This window comes from Malassezia globosa (assembly GCF_000181695.2).
Source record: "Malassezia globosa CBS 7966 chromosome Unknown mgl_sf_7.1, whole genome shotgun sequence".
In the NCBI taxonomy this organism is placed as follows: domain Eukaryota; kingdom Fungi; phylum Basidiomycota; class Malasseziomycetes; order Malasseziales; family Malasseziaceae; genus Malassezia; species Malassezia globosa.
The window spans coordinates 188,261-205,962 of record NW_001849865.1 but is presented as its reverse complement, the minus strand read 5'-3'; the positions used below and the strand labels follow the sequence as shown (position 1 = coordinate 205,962).

Sequence of the window (17,702 nt, the reverse complement as noted above, 5' to 3'; positions counted from 1 at the left end):
GCGGCGCAATGGACATTACAATATTAGGTAGTGAAGCGAGACATGGGTTGGGCTCCAACTATAGGCGAAGGTGATAAGAGATCAGGCGGCGGTATGCTATTGTGCCGTTCGTGAAGCTCCATCATGAGACGAGAAGAATCCATGTCCGGATGCGCTGGTGCCCCCGTAGACGAGAGCGAAGCCTCATTGGACATCAATGGCACTTTTACATCATAAGACGGAAAGCAAGATGAATCGGGTGCAGGAGAGATCTGCTGAGCTTGCTGAAAAGACACTGCTTCAATGGGACTTGGAAGGGGCGTCGGCGCCGGCATGATCGACGACGTCGGAGAGATACTTACACTAGAAGGACGATGCATGAATGCAGATTCATGAGGATTCCGGCTAACTCCCATTGAGGGAAGCGCAGCCATTGGTATAGAAAAGGCACGATCCGAGCATGTGGGGGAGCGCATCACCTGATTCGGCGTCTCATCCATCACAGGAGTCAGCTGGAGTCGTGGCGTCGGCGTACACTTGGGCGGTTGTGTTGGCTGTGTTGACCGTGTTGACTGTGTCGGCGGAATAGGGGCAGATTGAGGTGGCGAAGATGCTTGTGACAATGATGTCGGTACCCTGCGTGCGTCCATGTTATCCGCACTCATAAGCGAGGGAAACATATTCGGTGAATTCATATCTAGTGGCGGATGGCTCCAGCGCGTATATGTTGCCGAGAGCGGCCTTGTATCTGATGTGCTCATTGGCATGACTCGATCTGCTGCCAAGCGCGCCGAATTCGGGTGCAGATGGCGCGACTGTGACAAGAATTCCCAGTCGCTCGATGTGGGAGGCTCGCGGAATGACAAGTCTGATGGCGATGATATAGATGATACGATATTTGGTGCCATTGGAGCTAACGACACGCTGTCTTGTATGTACGTAGATGCGGGTGCCGAGCCAGGTCCAGAACTAGGACTCATCCCAGTTCCCGCCGTGCTTGCCCCAGGGCTGGATGCAGATGTTGCAGACAGGATGACCTCATTCATATCAGCCTGAGACAGCGGAAAAGCAGAGGCCGTGCATTTCTGGCATTCCGACTGCAGCGCTGCCGCAGGCTCCATCTGCATTTTGGACTCATGGCTCATCCTCCGACTGTCAATTCGAGCATGCGTCGCGGCCATCACCTCGGATGGTTGGCGACTAGACCACGTCGGCGGTGGCAGAGCGCGCTCTTGCTCAAGCGCCTGGTCATCGAGACCGGCAAAGTGTTCTGGTCCACGACGTTCGACTGTGCCGGAATATTCGGTATAGCGGAGAAGGAATTCTTCGATGTTGCCTGAGCAGAATTCAGCGAGTTTCCCATTGCGGTTAAACACAAGAACCGCGACATCAGAGTCTGTCAGAACCGCTAGTTCATGTGCTTTCTTAAAAAGACCAGCCTTCCTTTTCAAAAACGTAGCGGAGCGGTTCCGCTCGCCCTTGATGGGCTGGATCTTGATCTTCTTGCGCCCCATACCGGCAAGGCTACGACAGCTCAGAGCTGTACCGCGACCTTAAGAAGTGTCGTCGTCCGAGCGTTGGCGAGATTGTGGACGAAGTTCAAAAGCTGTGACTGAGACACTAGTTTATGAGATCTCGAGGGACTCCCATTCCCTAGACCCAATGACAGAATCCGCACCAGTGACGCGCACACAATTTCGACTTAATTGCCCCCTGGTGAAAGTGCATCGCTCGATAATATCGGTCCTAAGCCGCAGGTTTGCTTAACTTGGTCCTATTTATAGATACCTGCATGCATATTGGTCACATAGTACAGGAAGACAAATCATAACGGCGTGTGATTCATCTCTAGTTCGCAGTATCGGGCTTGCGTACCTTTTTCACGCGGCCCTTTAATAAAGTGGGAGCACTCGACGCTATATGCTTCACATGGGGCGGGTCCAATGCCGGTATGCCCTGACGATCCAACCAAGCCAGGCGATAGCCTCGCATCATAGTCTCTGGTCCTAGCGCCTGCTGCACGCATAGATCAAGACGATGCAGCTGCTCAGGATCGAGCTGTGAATCGACCATCAGTGCAGATAGTCGCCGTATCTGAAGGGCCGTCGATAACATGAATTCGGCCCCTTCTGGCAAAACGACCAACACCAGCGAAGGCACAGTCAGGCAGGATTCAGCAGGTGCCCATGATAAATTCGGACCAATTGAGTCGTCTTTGACCTCGGATCTTGGACCTGTACACATGGCGTTATAGCTGGCGACCAGCGTGGGCAAATGGGCTACTAGCACTGGCGGATCCATATCACCCGTACATACGAACAAATAGCGTGGCGGTGCAGCGAGTGGGGGCGTGGACATGCGCGATTGTATTTCCTGTCGCGACGCGTGTATCCGAGTCTCGAGCGAACGCGTCACTGAATTCACGCCCACCACAAAGTGACTTGATATGTGTTGCCGTGGCCGACGACCTTGCGTGTCTTTGTCGCATAAGATTTCCAACAGTGTGTGCAGAATCACATCACCATCGACCTTGGATATACGTGGCCAGGATGCAGTGAACGGCGATGTGAGAATAGGACGGAACACTCGCTTCCGTGATGTGACGTTGTCTCCTGATGCTACAGACGCCAGAAGCTTCGCATCTTTGCCGTGTGGCGGACGCTCAAGCTTCGCCTTGTGTCGCTGAGTATGCTTCTTTGTGTGTACCTGCGCCCCCATTCGTGCTATATCGTAGCAGTCGCCGTAGCCAACGAGGCACACGATCCAATTAACTTGTCTGTACTCTCTTTAATATATATGTATATATCAATTCGAATGACCCCGCCCCTCTTGCGGCGGCTTACCGCGCCTGGCTTGAACCAAGTTGGCTGCAGACCCCAAGCGCAGCGACGCGCGTGAAAAAATAAATCCCACCTTCCACACCCCCCCTCCCCCTCACTCGACGTCTTTCTGGTTGTAGCATCTGGGTTATTTCTGTGGAGATGTGTCTGCTTCATCACGTAAGCGAAATGGCGGGTACACTCTATTGAATTTTATATTTGCGGCATTCGTTGGACATCCTTTCTACGCTCTGGAAGCCGACCATGTTCCTGCGGAAGTCGCGCTCAAGCGACGCGCTAGGGAATGCAAAACGATCAGACACCCAGAGTGTAAGAGGCGGAGATACTTCCAAGTTGAAGCAAAAGCTTAATGGAAAACGTTCCTTTCGGTTGTTCAAATCGCCGAAATTGGGCATGCCCCCTGAACCCAGTCCCAAAATTGTGCCCTCGCCTCCGTCACAGAGGCTTGGATCCAACGGCCCTTCAGGCACTGTACATTCTGCACAAGGACTAGGGATCAAACACGCGCAGGGGCCAGATGCCGAAAATCTGAGCCGCCCAAGCCTCAACTATACACGACCCATTCCTCATGCGCGCATGTACAATGCTCAAGACGCCATGTCGACGTCCGACATGTTTTCGACATCGCGTCCGCCTGGTATGGGGATGCGACTTCCACCGTCGCGCATAGAAAGTGGACGATCCGCGCCTGACTTTGAGCACATGCGCACCGCCGATACATTATCTACACCCCACGAGCCGATGCACAACCAAACTACCACATACCCTGCCTTCGTCAAAGTCGATGCTTTGCCCCCATCTACACCGGCCCCTGCGAGTGAGCCGCTTCCATCGATTCCTGCCTTTCCTCCGACAGAGGTGCCGCTACCACCACCCAAACCGAGTGACGTGTATCCGCCCCAAGTAGTGCATGTGGGGCCACCATTTGTCCAGCCTTCAGAATCAGGAACACACATGGCCACAGAACACCAAGCGCCCGACAATGCGCTTGCATCGAAGATTCGTGATCATCCTGCGGCTCAACGATCTTGGCCGGAGTATCAACCGGAGGTCAATTACCATCACAACTTCGACACAAGCACATCTACATTGGACCAGTCGGTCGGCAACATCTCTTTGCCTGTTGGCATCGCGGCGGGTGGATCTCATTTACCGTGGACGAGCCATAATGAACCGATCGATGCACCACCGAGCTCCGAGCTCGCCACGGCGGTCATCTCACCGCCACCGCAGAATCAAGAGCTATACCCTGATAATACACGTGCAGGAACAGAACCGAATGTAAGCTCCGTGTCTGAGACAGTTGATGCACCATACAGTGGTGTTGGCGATGCCTTGGTACGACCTTATCATGTATCAGCGGATGGATCCTCGTATCGCCTCTCTACTTGGACCATGCCTGAGCAAGAAGACTCTGTCTTGAGTGATAAACCCATGTCAGGAGACATGAAAGACACATTGGCTCTGGAGAGTGCAAGCTCACCCAACAGAGCGAAAAACCAGCAGACGCGCACCTCGGTCAAGCTCGATAACAACACGATTGTCACTGCTGAGCCGTCTTTGTTTGACTCCACTTCTTCAAGCCAGACCGTACCACCACTAGATGTTACCAAGATGGTCTCTCGCGATTCGGGGTCTTTTCTTTCGCAAGACGATGTCGCTTCTGGTGCATCGCCTGTGAAGACCGCACCACGTGCCTCTCAGCCACCGGGGCTGTTGCCCCGTGTGGCCGAGCTGCAGGAAGACCAACGATCGTTGGTTTCCCCACAGCCCGTCGTTGAGCCAAAGCCGGAGCACACGATTCGGTCGACCAATGCACAGAAGCAGTTTGCCCAACACGGAGCGCCAGCTCCGTTGTCAGAGTCTGTTCAAACGTCGACGCCGGTCACGAGTCAGCCGCAACTGTATCGTGTTGAGTGTATGCTCGGCTCACATACGCTCGTTTACAACGACCCGGTCTTGCAGGGCATGCCCCCCAAGCCTGTGGCTTATACATACGACAATTGGTACTTGGAGCCGGTGCCCCCGCCCACCAGCGTGCAACGTGGGCCCAGCATCTCGGCCATCGTTGCCAAAAGTCCGCCTGCACAGCAAGCGTATGCTGTACCATTGTGTCTGGGTGTATTTACGTCGCACTTAGAGCGTATGGAGGAGGGCGGTTATGTTTTGGACGTGGCTGTTCCCATGGAATTGGAAGGCCCTCCTCATGTAGCACCGTCGCAAGAGCCTCGACCTGTCTCACTCTCGCTATGTCTACGAAATGCGGCTCTTTTCTCAATGAGCTCGCACTTGGTGATTGCAGCGACGCCTCATCGCCTTGTAGCAGAAATGACCTCCGGATCGTCTCCTGGCCTCATGCAAGACATCCTGCTTGGGTACCGGCAGTGTTTCAATGCACGTCGTCTGCTGGACCTGCTGCTTCTCCGGATGGAGTGGGCAATTCAAAAGCTTGATGACCCGCACATCGTGTCAACAGCGTTGCGTGTGTTGACGTACTCGCAGTCTGCATTGTGGCACTGGTTACGGCATTACTACCAAGACGATTTCCAGAATGACGAAGCTTTGACCCGGCGTCTTGTTCAGTGGACGGCGGATCAAGACGCTCGCTGCCAGTTCTGGCAGGTAGCGAAGGCCGTGGATGCGCCTGAGAAGCCGCTCGTCGCACCGCACCTACCTGTTCCACCAATTACGACACGCCATGCGCATAACGAAGAGCTGCCAGCAACTGAGCCGCAAGAGCGTATGCAGGTCATCTACTCGCTCGTTCAAGCACTAGTGCCGGCATCTCTTCTCCCCCCTCGGGAAGAGAAAGGCGACGAGAAAAAAGAATCGTTCTTCCTGCGCAAGTCCCGCTCACTTTCACGGATGTTGTCCAATACGCAATCAAGTCCACGATCACGCCGCGGACACTCGCGCAAGTCTAGTGGCATGTCAGGAACAAGCGCCGGTGGCGCTGGCCAGACTCCTAGTATGCGAACCGGTTCTGGTGCATGGCCTGTACCGACTACGTCAGCCACAGCGGTGCCTCCGCCGACGCCGCCAAGACGCGTTTCTGACGAGGCCAACTCGAGTGGCATCGGTGCGAATGCCGACGTTGGTATCAGTACTGACACCAGCACAGATATGCCTGAGACGAAAAGTCAAATCGGCCGCAGTCGCTCGATGCGCAGTCTTCGTCGTATGCTGCAACGAAATGGCGCGAGCGGTGTGAGTGGAAGTGATACTTGTAATATTAACAGCTTCGAGAGCACACCAGATGAGGATTCACGTGGGTCTGTACGCAAGTACGAAAAGCTGGTGCCAGATGAAGACGGTGATGTGGACATGGATGGTGACGAGCATGACACAGCGCTGCAGCAGCTTGAGCAAGCACTCAGCGATACACCGCGTGCTGAGGACTTGCATTCGGCGCGGGTTCGTGAAGGTCCATTCCAATGGATTCCCCGACACAACACTTCGACGTGGAAAGAGGCACAACGCATGTCGATGATGACTGCCAAGGAGATCCAGCCGCACGTCCCGCAGCAAGCGCGCGGTTCTGTTGAGCCGGCGGTCGCGCCGCGCGACTCATTCTTGTTGTGTCAGAGGTCCAGCACCATCGCTCGACAGTTGAGTGGCGTCGAGCGCGAGATCATGTCGAATGTCAAATGGACAGAGCTTTCAGAGGCATTCTGGGATCAGCACACGGTGCGCCAGGAGCAGTGGCAGCTCGAATACCAAGAGTTTGTTGCTCTACGTGTGCGGGAGGCCATGGGCGAGAAGGAGGAAAGCTCGCGGAGGAAGTGCTTCGATGGCAAGGGGATCCATATGCTAATTGCACGCTTCAATCGGACGTGTGCTTGGGTTGCGAGCCACATTGTAAAAGCGACGAATCTGAGTGAGCGTGTGGCGATTGTCAACAAGTTCATTCGCATCGCTTGGCACTGCTATCGCCAAGGCAACATGGAGTCTTTGTGCCAGATCATGTTCGGCCTGCAGTCGCCTTGGGTTGCGCGCTTGCAACAAACATGGGACCGCGTCGCAATGTGGGAGCTGCGCGCCTTTGAGGCGCTCCGTCGCTTCACATCGCCACGTGACCAGTTTGCTTTCTTGCGATATTCGATGCGAGAAGCAGTCGAGTCGAATGTGCCCATGCGCCGCTTCTCAAAGATCAGCACGCCGTCGAAGCCGTACATTCCTTTCTTCGGTTTATTTGTGTCAGACCTGTCCACGATTGATTCGCTTGCAAGTTTCGTGGATGCAGCCGGTATGCCTAATATGATGCCATTATATGACGACCAAGAATTGTCGCAAAGCTGGGATGCCCTGGTGAATGTGTACCGCATGCGTATGAAAGCATGCATTGTTCGCGAATTCATCACTCTCCAGCAATATCAAAGACATGCTACGTCTTATCCCGTGGAGCTGCCTATCCTAGTTGAAATGCTCCAACTTGATACCCTGTCTGCTATGGCCATCCAAAGGTACGCACTTCACGAGTCGTTATGTTACACCGCTAACCATCTTGCAGCGCGTCATTCACACTGGAGCCCTGAGTGCATTCCTTCCTGTATGCAATTGCACGCCATTTCCCTCTTGTGCGCACACGTTGTCCTTGAATGGCATATCGAGATGGAGGGTTCGGCACTCTCTGTCCCGGTAGAGAGGAGGGCGCATAGGTAGGAGGAGGGGTCAGTTTCATCTGTAATATATCATGCCTTTTATTACTGCGTCTATTGCACCTAGCTAAAGTAGTGGGATCAATAATACCCTGTGCATTATGGTATATGTATTGCGCACACGCGATATGCGTGCAAACTACGCCCAAGTCAACGGTCTGGTTCTCTGGCCAGCAGGGTTTGTACTTTTGCTTGTCTCTGCAAGTGGATCGCCCCGCATGATCAAAAAGCATGACCAATGAGATGTTTCCACTCGATCACGCCCCTCTGATCAGAGTCCATCATCGTCAACTCGAACCTCCACTGTGCTGTATGGACGAACAAGCAGTGTACGTGTTGAATAGCAGGGCGGCGAGCGCTGACGCGGCAGGGAGCTTCAGAGCATCTTGGGGTGCACGTATGAAACCGCAGTCAATGTTCTACGTGAGTGTCATGGAAATATCGAATTGGCGATGAACAGGATCCTTGACGCGCCTGTTTCATCACTCGAAACACACGTCCCTCCAGCAGGAGCGCCAGCCTCGGCGACGGCAGCGGCGGCAGTGCCTCCCTCACTGCCAGCGCGCATTGAGTCTGCGCCACCGACATATGATGCTCAGCTGCATACGACTGACGATCAAGACGCAGATCTACAACGTGCCATGGAGGCATCCATGGCAGATCAGCCACGTTATGCAGGAGCCGCGGCGGGCACTTCAGACGAAGATGAGCAGCTTATGCGTGCACTAGCCGCGAGTGTGAGTTCCAACGAATCTAATATCCAAGCGCGGCCCGAGCTGGATCGGTTACGTCACGGCAGTGAGCCCGTCGTGTTTGTTCCGAGCATACCCACGTACAAAGCAGCAGCTTTTGCTCTCCAGGCTTTGTATGCAGCAGAGCCTGTCCGCTCTGCGTGGTTGTCGTACCCAATCCCAGACAGGCGTACAGACAGTGTGGCAATGTACTGGGCGGGAGCGAGTACTGTGCGTCACGGGCAGCTGGATGACCACATTAAGAATCGCATTACCATTAGCTGCACAACAAGACATGAATGGTAGGTGGTGTAATGCATATGGTAGACACTCACATATTCAGTGATTCAACGCCTGCAGACGCTCTTTGGCTTCGCCACGTTTACCGCTCGCGCGGCTGTTGCCACGGGCGACACAGACGCGTTACTGCCCAAAGATGTCATCCTACGGGCGTCACATCAAGAGTCTCTGTGCGTATTGATCGAAACATTCTTGGAGGCGATTGTTCGTGCTTGGCTTGCCGTGTCGGACGTTGAGATGCAAGACATCATGCTCAGCTCACATACAGCGACCGAGTCCATGCAACATTCGTTCTTGCGCGAAAGGCGCCTTCTTTTTCAGTCGTTCGCTGCTCCCGCTCTGTCAACTGAAGCAACGACCAAGCCTGACAGTCTTCTCGACAGAAATACGGGAAACGTCCTAGATACCGGTACGTCTAAGGATCGTGACGATGCCATGACAGCGCCCACGGACACGCACTCAAATGAAGCTGATGCCTCAAGTATGCTCGAGGTAAGGCCCACGAATGGTAGCACGTCGTTCATACCCGCATCCCAACCGACTTCGACAATCACACTCGTGCACACGCCGACAGAGAGTAGTGTTCCTGCATGTTTGTGGCGCAAGTTGGCCAGCAAGAACAACATGGATTCGTTGCTCATAACGGAACCAGCCGAAGTGTTGCTCCTCCCCATTCAACACACGAGTGTATCGAGCCCCTTCTCTATTGACATGACGGTGCATCTAGACCCGTTCCTCTGGGAGAAGCGTCGAGGTGAACGTGTAGATGGCGATGCTTCTGCGAAACAAGCCGAAGCACTTGAGCAAGAACTTGCAAACCTTGACGCGAAGCGCACACTCTATTGTGAATCAAATCCAGGACCCATGCTTTCTTTGCTCCAGCAGGCTGAAACGCATCTAACTAATGTCGCACAGTCCGATGCTCTGGCTCAGTGGCTACGGCGTGTAAGAGAAGCACTAGAACACCGCATCCAAAGTACGTGATTGACGCATTCAGGCACATAACTTACATTTGACTGCAGAAATCGATGCAAGCCGCTTCAAGATACAAAAAGAGCTGGAGTCGATCCGACATTCCATTGCACGAAAGACCGAGCAGCAAGCGCGTGATCCAGCATGGCAATCGGTACCGTATGACCTGGTCGCGGCGGTCTTTCAGAGCAGCGAGTCAGAGTGGATCTATGTTCGTCACGACACACACACCGGAGAACACTGGTGGTGCTTGGAAGACGCCGTCGCCAGGTCCGCTGATGCAGATACCATCCTCACAGATGCAACAGGAGCCAAAGATGGACGAGGTGTGGCTCTCTTAGTGTACACGCAGCGATCAGCGACGGAGCGGACTACGGCATCGTCAGGTACTACAGCGGTGCCACAGCCTCTCACGGCGCTGTATCGCGCAATTGAACGTGACAATCAAGAAGCAAGACGTTCATGTCAACAATACTAGAAGGTTGCTCTACTGTACAATACATTATGCACTTTTAGCATGTGGTACAGGACGGCGCTTGGCACCGCCATACGTGTATCCGATCGTGCCGACCATGACGGCAGCAGCTCCAAACCAGAGGCTAATGCTCCCAGCCTGTCCGTTCAGCAACACAACACTGATTACGAGACTCACGGCTTTGCGAACCACAAGCACAAGTGATACACTCAGACTCGAAACGCGAGACGTGAGTCGGTTCACGCCGTTTATACACAAAAGCTGTGTGAATACGTTGAGCGCTAGTCTCACATAGTACGACGGCACATGCAAACCCAACTTATTAAAGCGACATGTCTGGCACATCGATAGCCATTCACGCGGCGTGGCATTTGCCTCACGGATCTGGTTCGACAAACTGCGCGATTGGAGCAGAAAAAGCGGTAGCGAGAATAAATGCGAATAAAACAGTGCCTCATGCCAGTGTTGTCGTCCGTACTTGCCGTACGTGCGCTCCTGGAATAGACCCATGAAGCCAGATGTGAACAAAGCAAGACTCAGCAGAAGCACACCAAACAAGTAGTCGCTTTCTGTGGTACTCGGTAAAAAGAATGTAGCACTATCTGACGACGACATGGCTGACATTGTCGCCACCACAACGCCGACCGTCACTAGGCATACACTGGCAAGCTGAAGAAACGAGTAACGCTTCCCATCCACGGTGTAACCCAGAAGCATGTTCACCAGCATTCCACCGCTCCGAAATATGATGTGCACAGACATGGGAATATCATACGCAAAGGCTGAGTTATTAAGAATGCTGGTGAAAAAGTACAGCACAACCTGAATCAACCAGCGACGTATCGGGACACTAGGTCGCTTTAGCCATAACACCGGTATGCCAAACGCGCTTGTCCATTCGACTTCTCCCACCAGTGAAATGAGGGTTGTAGCCACAAACTGCGCAAGGGTGATAAGGGTTCCAGAGGCAGGAAGCTGCTTTGTCGTGAGTTCCAGCGTCAGTGCATTACTACAGCACCCGCCAAAAATGAGCGACATGATGAGACCGAAATCGGCGAGAGCAGCATTGAAGCGCGCTGAACTCGGTGCAGATGTAATCCTTCCTTTTTCATGTATTCCTGCTACCGCTTGTTTCTTGTCGGCATCGTCGGCGGCGCCTCGGGCACGAATCGACGCAGACATGTGTATGCTTCTTTTAAGAAGCTTTTTCCAGGGCACCCAAGCGCGCCGCCACACGACGCCATACCACACACATTACGCCCTCGCTGATAAATCCTGACCACGTGGTCGTCCTTGCCAAGACGGGCGGACCAAGCTTATGCGAACGGGCCTCCAACGTAATACATTTAAACTGCCTATTCCGACGAGAATTATAGTGCCTTCTCACATATGAAATCATGTGTGCCCTCCCACCACCAACTAAACAAGGATGACATCGGAGAACGATACGCATTCCATCCTAAGGCCCAGGCCTGTTTCGATCACTGATCAGGGTCGATCCTCGAGTGTAGCACCGAGCCAGTCGATGGCCTCGGAGCGCAGACTAGCTCCACCTCAGCCACTCGATGTGCCTGAGCCTGGTGAGCTACCACACGAAACCGAAGAGCGGCCCAAACAGCGTTCAGGCATTAGTGCGCTGGCAGATGAAGTAAAAGAAAAAGGGCTTCGTGGATTCAAGGCGGTTGTAAAGTATGTACCGCGCATTTCTATGTTGGACGCTCAGAACGAGTATGCCACGAGTGATCCGTTCCGTGGCTTCTACACATTGTTTTGGATTTGTCTTGCAACACAAGTACTCAGCGCATTTATGCACTCATTCGAGGCAACCGGCCATATCATAAGCCTTACACTCGCCACTTTGATGAGTCGTGACTTGCACATGCTGGCAATCAGCGACGCGGTGCTGGTCGGTCACACGTTCCTGTGTGTCCCGATGATTCGTCTTATCAAACGTTTTCGCATCTCGCACAAACAGAGTATGACATGTATCGTAACTTTGTGGTACACAAGCCTGTTGGTGGCAGTCGCAATTTGGGCTCGTTTCCGGTGCGTCAAACATTTGTTCCTTACTTGAACTAACGTCACCAGTGCTTGGCCATGGGTGCAATCAGCATTCTTCGTATTGCACTCTATTGTCCAGTTAATGAAAATTCACAGCTACATGGATGTGAATACAACCATGAATGAAGAGTTTATCAAACTCGGAGCCCTAGAAGAGCAGCTTCTCCAGCGAGTAACAGAAGTCGATGCGCCGACTGATGCCCCGCAAGATCGTGCCAAGTCCTGGAACCGCGCTATCACACGCGTGGCCGAAAGTCTTGATGCGATTTACCCGCAAAGAATAAACTCGCATCTGCATCGAGAGGCGTTTCTTAAATGGGCTGATCTCCGTGTTCAGACTGGCGCGTCAAAAATTCGTGCGAATGTTTTGCTACCCCCGCTTCAGAACGAAATCCCTCGCAGCAAGTCGCCCATGCCTGAACACCGTCGGCTTGTTGATGCCATTTCTTCCTCGACATCATCCGAGCACCTGTCTCCTGGTCTGCTACCTGAACTTGACACAGACCTACGTGACGTGCATCCTCTGATTTGGCATCCAGACCAACAGATCAAGACATTGAGCCTCGAGATCTCCAAGGTGCGCGAGGCTTTGTACTCTGCGCCGATCCCTGGACAAGAACTAGGACCCATGTGGCCGTTGAACGTGAGCTACCTGAACTTCCTCGACTTCCAACTTGTTCCCTCACTGGTGTATAAGCTGCAGTATCCGAGACTAAAGGAGGTGCGTGTCTGGTACGTTATTGAGCGCTGCGTTGCTCTGTTTGGCACGTTCTTGGTGCTCTACGTCATCACTGTCCATTGGATTATCCCTGCAACTGAAGACACGTCTGCGAGTCTACTGTCTCTTTCTTTGCGCCTTATGGCGCCAATGATATCATGCTACTTGCTTCTTTTCTACCTCATGTTTGAATGTGTGTGTCAGGGATTCGCTGAGATCACTCGCTTCGCCGACCGCGAATTCTACCGCGACTGGTGGAACTCGACATCGATGGAGGAGTTTTCACGGAATTGGAATCGGCCAGTTCATCACTTCTTGCTTCAACACGTCTACGTATCCTTGATTTTCCGTGCCGGGATGAGCAAGTCGTCAGCATCTGTATTTACCTTCCTCTTGAGCTCCGTGTTCCATGAGATCGTCATGATTATCGTCAGCGGCAAAATCCGCGGCTACCTCTTTGCGATGCAAATGAGCCAGATCCCTCTCATCATGATGGCGCGTCTTGAATTTATTCGCTCTAGGCCGGCACTTGCGAACTGTCTCTTTTGGATGGGAATGGTGATTGGTTTGCCGATGCTGAATATTTTGTATCTTATGTTTTAAAAAAAAATCATTCTCGTCTCACACCTGACACTAAGCCAGCATCAACTTGGAAGGTGGGCATGCTGGTCTCCATGATCATAGCTCTCTACATCGTGTGATTTTGTAACTTGTACAGCTTGCTACACAAATTCTTATTGTTGCTTGTCAACGAACCTCTTGCACATACTGTTGTGCCCTGTGGTGCGACGTTGATGGGTGTGACACGTCCACTCCCTCCACGAATATCACGTGCATCCTGAGCCAAAAATTTGGTAAAAGGCTCCCAACGTACACACGTTTCTGTGGACGAACAGCGACGAGGTGAAGAGCGACGCCATTGTGGCACTGTTCTTTGTGATCCTATCTAGCCCCATGAGCGAGGTCGACCTGTCAAAATCACAATCGCATGCTTTTACTGATCTCGCGGCTCAGCTCCGAAAGGACTCAGAAGACTCGGCTCAGCTGGTGCAGAAACTTTCAGAGTCCGTTCGAAATGCAGATTTCGACCATCCAGAAGGACTATCTCTTTTAACAGCCAAGGTCGATGCACTTCTAGCATACATACAGAACCTAGCTCTCTTATGCGTTCAACGTCTAAGTGGAAACACTCTATCGCAGGAACCCGGCGCATTGTACGTGCAAAACTTGGTCAGATTGCGTTTGCGCCTAGAAAAAATGCGTCCCATGGAAGCACGGCTCAAATATCAAGTGGAAAAACTCCTTCAGGCGGCCGTCGCCGTGGAGCGTGAATCTTCCCAGCGCGTAGCAACGGATGGCGGTGCCGATGCGGAAGCTGCTGATGAAGATATGGACCTACTCTCATTTCGTCCGAATCCTGAGGGACTCGCACCCGCCCAAGTCGGTCGGCAGGAGTCCAGATTGCCTAACGAGGACGCTGATGCAACAGAAGGCGTTTACCGGCCACCAAAAGTTGCGCCGATGGTGTATGACCCCGATGCGCATGTATCACGCAAGGCACGGAATAAAGACAGGCAACCATCGCGTAACACGGCACTCTTGGCCGACCTATCTGCGGGAATGTCGACCAATCCATACGAGACATCTGTTGCTGGTGTGGGTGGCGATTTGGCCGTAGGTACAGCTGGCTCATCACGTGCACGTGCTCTCCGACGTATGCAAGAGTTTGAGGAAGACAACTATAAGCGACTCTCACTTAACAAGAAGGATGCGAAACGCCGGCGTCGCGACGAACAGGATGTGGCTCTCGGTGGTTTGGGTCTCTCTGGTCGCGGCAACCGGCTAAGCGGTGGTGTCGAGGAAGAGTTCGGCGACTTGTTGCGTGGATCAGAACGCGATGCACGCCGTCGTGAGCGCGGTGACGATCGAGATGCATACCACGCGTTGCAGAAGCGAGCGAAACGGCCCACTGTCACGGCGCAAGCCAAGCAGCATGCAGATATGCATACCTCGCTTGCATCAGGCTCAGGTTCAGCTCGGCAATTCAAAAAGGCCATGCGCAAACAACGACAAAAGACACGCTCGTAAGAACACTTTGGACGTGTTGTAGATTTCCCTTCCATCTGCCCTCAACCATTTCCTCCCCAGTTTCACAAATGACTCGAACTCTAGAACCACACTTACGATGTCCAATGATTGCTAAGTTTACGCACTACTCGGTTTATAAGTTATCTCAGATAGCACGTTAAACCCTTCTCTGTATGCTTCCAACAGGGCCTGCACACGCTGGCGCTCTTTCGTGAGTGTCTCGTCTTCATGTAGCAGTTCCTCAAACATAGACTCCTTGTACAAGTTGACAACAAGGCGGTTCTGCACAGTGTCGCGTGAATAGTTCACGAGCAAATGCATCACAGCCTTAGGCACGAGATCCTGAATCGACTGCCGCACAATGTTGAAATAGGAAGTGATTAGCTCTCGAATTAGATTCGTCTCCATGGCCTCACGTTCCGTTAGAGAGTATTCGTCGTCTGGCACAGATTCAGTGCTAAGATGGTGGTCCAAGCTCTTCATGTTGAACGCTGCACTGTCCCCCTCAAGTCCCAGACGCCCAGTGAGAATGTTGGGTTTTTGCTCGACAGAACGAGATCCCATCGAAACACCGGAGCCAGATCCGCTTGTGTCACTCATCGTCGCACCACCGAAAAAGTAGTTGAGGAACGATTCTCGCTGGCCGCTTGCGCTGATAGGACCTGTGTGGTTACTGCTTGCCAACGACCCTGCCGAGGAAGGCGCCTCAGCACTCGAATCAGACATTGGAGGCCTCATGGTCTCTTTCAAGGAATGACCCTGGCGTGCATGCTCAGAGCCACGCTTAGAATTCGCACCATTGACGACAAGCGCTTGTCCTTGTTTGTTTTCATCGTCATCAATAGCAGGTGCACCGAGATCCGAGTCCAAGGAGGTGTCTGGCCTAGATGATTCAGAAATCATCTTGCGCTGTTTGTCATCGCGCATACGCGTCGCGATATTGGCCGAGTCCTGTACGAAAGCCGGGTGATTCGTGTTAATGTAAGAGGTCTGAATTTCAATCAGGCTTTGCACATACTCAGAAGCAGGGCCCAGTCGTTCTCGTAAAAGATCTGACACCACTTCAATGAGTTGCGCGTGTAAACGGGGGAACCGCTGAAGCTCTGAACTCGTACAATTGTGACAGATCTTCATCAGTTCTTCATACACAAGCTCCACGCATCGCAAGCTGGGAGGCAGAAGCAGTTTGATTTGGGGCTTGATCAAAAGCTCGAATGCTGCCTCCGGCACGAACAAGGTGGGGCGTGGGCCCGACGAATTTCGGATGGCTGTACGGATATCTTGAACAGTAAGGTTTTGGGTTGGATTGATTGAATTAAGCGCCTGACCGAACACATCCTGAAAGATGCAGTAGACTCGTGCACCACCACACAACTCCTTCGTTGAGATATCGAAGGATGTGCCTTCGATCGACGCAACAAAGTCCCTCGCAAATTGAGTCATGTACTTAAGAATAAGTGTGCCACGATGTTGGTCACCCATGAACGAAACGTCACCAAAAGATGCAAGTTCCTGCTGAGCCTGGCCCATGAGCGTGTTAAGGCGCGCCTTCATGTCAGGAAGACGATCACGGATATGTGCCATAAGCACTTGATTCAGAGTTTTTGCCAGGTATTTGGTACCACATTTGTGAGCAATACTCCGGTATGCGAGATGTGTCCGAAAGAATTCTTCTTCTGCACGACGAGCCTCCGCCAAAGGCACGCCATTGTTGATGTCGTGCTGCGACCGATTAACGACACCAACAAAACCAAGCCGCAATGGATACATGCGGCCAGACAAGATTTCGAGTGCATGCGTTCCCTGGTCCATGAGATCTAGCTTCGTGAGAACACCAATAGTACGCCGCCCTTGCGGGTCAACGGATCGAGCGAGTTTCAAACTGTCGGAATTGGCCAAATCGACGTTCGCGGGACTCACCGCTATGATGATGCAGTTCGGCTTTGAAATATAGTCAGTCACGAGCGAACGGATCTGACGCTCAATATCCGAAGGTTGGTCACCGACAGGTATCTTGGTTAAACCAGGCAAATCAACCAGTGTTAGGTTGATTACATGTGGGCTGAAGATCTTTAGATGAATTGGCTGTTTCGAGATGCCCTTGTTCTGACCTGCCACCCGAAACGTCTCATTTTCAATCTCTTGGCGAATAGCATTGAAATCAGTAAAACGTCGATCCAAATGCAGAAATTCGCCGTACTCCTCCGTGCCTCCAGACATGTCAGAAGCGGGCAGGTGAATGAGTTGAAGCACAAGCGGTCGACGCGTCACAATGCCACTTCCACGGGGAAGAAAGTCCCGCCCCACAATTCTGTGGCATTTGTTAGTGATCTTCCAACATTTGCTAAAATTTTACGTACGTTTCGAGCACACTGGATTTACCCGACGATTGTGAGCCAACGACAACACATTGTGGCAGATCCACACTATGTCCACCGATCGTAGTGAACGTCTCCTGCAGTCGGTTTACGACCTGAATGAGATCGACATCCATTCTGGCTCTGTTGGCACGCCGAGTCTCTTTAGCCAAAGAATGCGATGCGCTGTGAAGAGAGAACCTGGGACGCGCTCAAGTGTTTGACTTCGGCCACGCGTCGTCTTGAGTTGACTTGCCCCCCGCCCCCAACGGGCAGCCGATGTCAATGGGCCTCGGCCGAAGATGGAACGAATCAACACTACCGTGCCAGACCTGCAGCACTCGGTGCGGTGCCATTCTCTACTACTAGACCCCGACCTTGCCAAGAGAGACAATTTGTTGCGCCATGGTGTTTGCTCCAGAGCAAAATTGCGAACACGTACGGGACTTTAAGCCCCTGTGGCGTCACTATACAGATACACCTCAACCTTCCATGCCACTATCATTGAGGTTCATCATCTCAT

General features: G+C 52.7%; 7 protein-coding genes across 7 annotated transcripts; 4 read left to right on the top strand and 3 right to left on the bottom strand.

The window, feature by feature from the left end:
* Nucleotides 1-23: 23 nt before the first annotated feature.
* On the bottom strand, nucleotides 24-1,493 carry MGL_2872 (uncharacterized protein; the record flags this gene model as incomplete). The annotated part of the gene is made up of 1 exon (XM_001729834.1): nucleotides 24-1,493. One exon carries the CDS (start codon nucleotides 1,491-1,493, stop codon nucleotides 24-26), a length of 1,470 nt encoding a protein of 489 aa, XP_001729886.1.
* A 1,923-nt stretch (nucleotides 1,494-3,416) lies between these two features.
* Nucleotides 3,417-7,481, top strand: MGL_2871 (uncharacterized protein; the record flags this gene model as incomplete). Its single annotated transcript, XM_001729833.1, has 1 exon — nucleotides 3,417-7,481. One exon carries the CDS (start codon nucleotides 3,417-3,419, stop codon nucleotides 7,479-7,481), a length of 4,065 nt encoding a protein of 1,354 aa, XP_001729885.1.
* Nucleotides 7,482-8,130: 649 nt separating this feature from the next.
* MGL_2870 (uncharacterized protein) lies at nucleotides 8,131-9,492 on the top strand (the record flags this gene model as incomplete). The annotated part of the gene is made up of 2 exons (XM_001729832.1): nucleotides 8,131-8,439; nucleotides 8,536-9,492. 2 exons carry the CDS (start codon nucleotides 8,131-8,133, stop codon nucleotides 9,490-9,492), a joined length of 1,266 nt encoding a protein of 421 aa, XP_001729884.1.
* Nucleotides 9,493-9,982: 490 nt separating this feature from the next.
* MGL_2869 (uncharacterized protein) lies at nucleotides 9,983-11,137 on the bottom strand (the record flags this gene model as incomplete). Its single annotated transcript, XM_001729831.1, has 1 exon — nucleotides 9,983-11,137. The coding sequence occupies one exon, from the start codon at nucleotides 11,135-11,137 to the stop codon at nucleotides 9,983-9,985; it is 1,155 nt and encodes a 384-aa protein (XP_001729883.1).
* Nucleotides 11,138-12,098: 961 nt separating this feature from the next.
* Nucleotides 12,099-13,337, top strand: MGL_2868 (uncharacterized protein; the record flags this gene model as incomplete). The annotated part of the gene is made up of 1 exon (XM_001729830.1): nucleotides 12,099-13,337. One exon carries the CDS (start codon nucleotides 12,099-12,101, stop codon nucleotides 13,335-13,337), a length of 1,239 nt encoding a protein of 412 aa, XP_001729882.1.
* A 351-nt stretch (nucleotides 13,338-13,688) lies between these two features.
* MGL_2867 (uncharacterized protein) lies at nucleotides 13,689-14,822 on the top strand (the record flags this gene model as incomplete). The annotated part of the gene is made up of 1 exon (XM_001729829.1): nucleotides 13,689-14,822. The coding sequence occupies one exon, from the start codon at nucleotides 13,689-13,691 to the stop codon at nucleotides 14,820-14,822; it is 1,134 nt and encodes a 377-aa protein (XP_001729881.1).
* A 117-nt stretch (nucleotides 14,823-14,939) lies between these two features.
* Nucleotides 14,940-17,042, bottom strand: MGL_2866 (uncharacterized protein; the record flags this gene model as incomplete). The annotated part of the gene is made up of 1 exon (XM_001729828.1): nucleotides 14,940-17,042. One exon carries the CDS (start codon nucleotides 17,040-17,042, stop codon nucleotides 14,940-14,942), a length of 2,103 nt encoding a protein of 700 aa, XP_001729880.1.
* Between the last annotated feature and the right edge of the window lie 660 nt (nucleotides 17,043-17,702).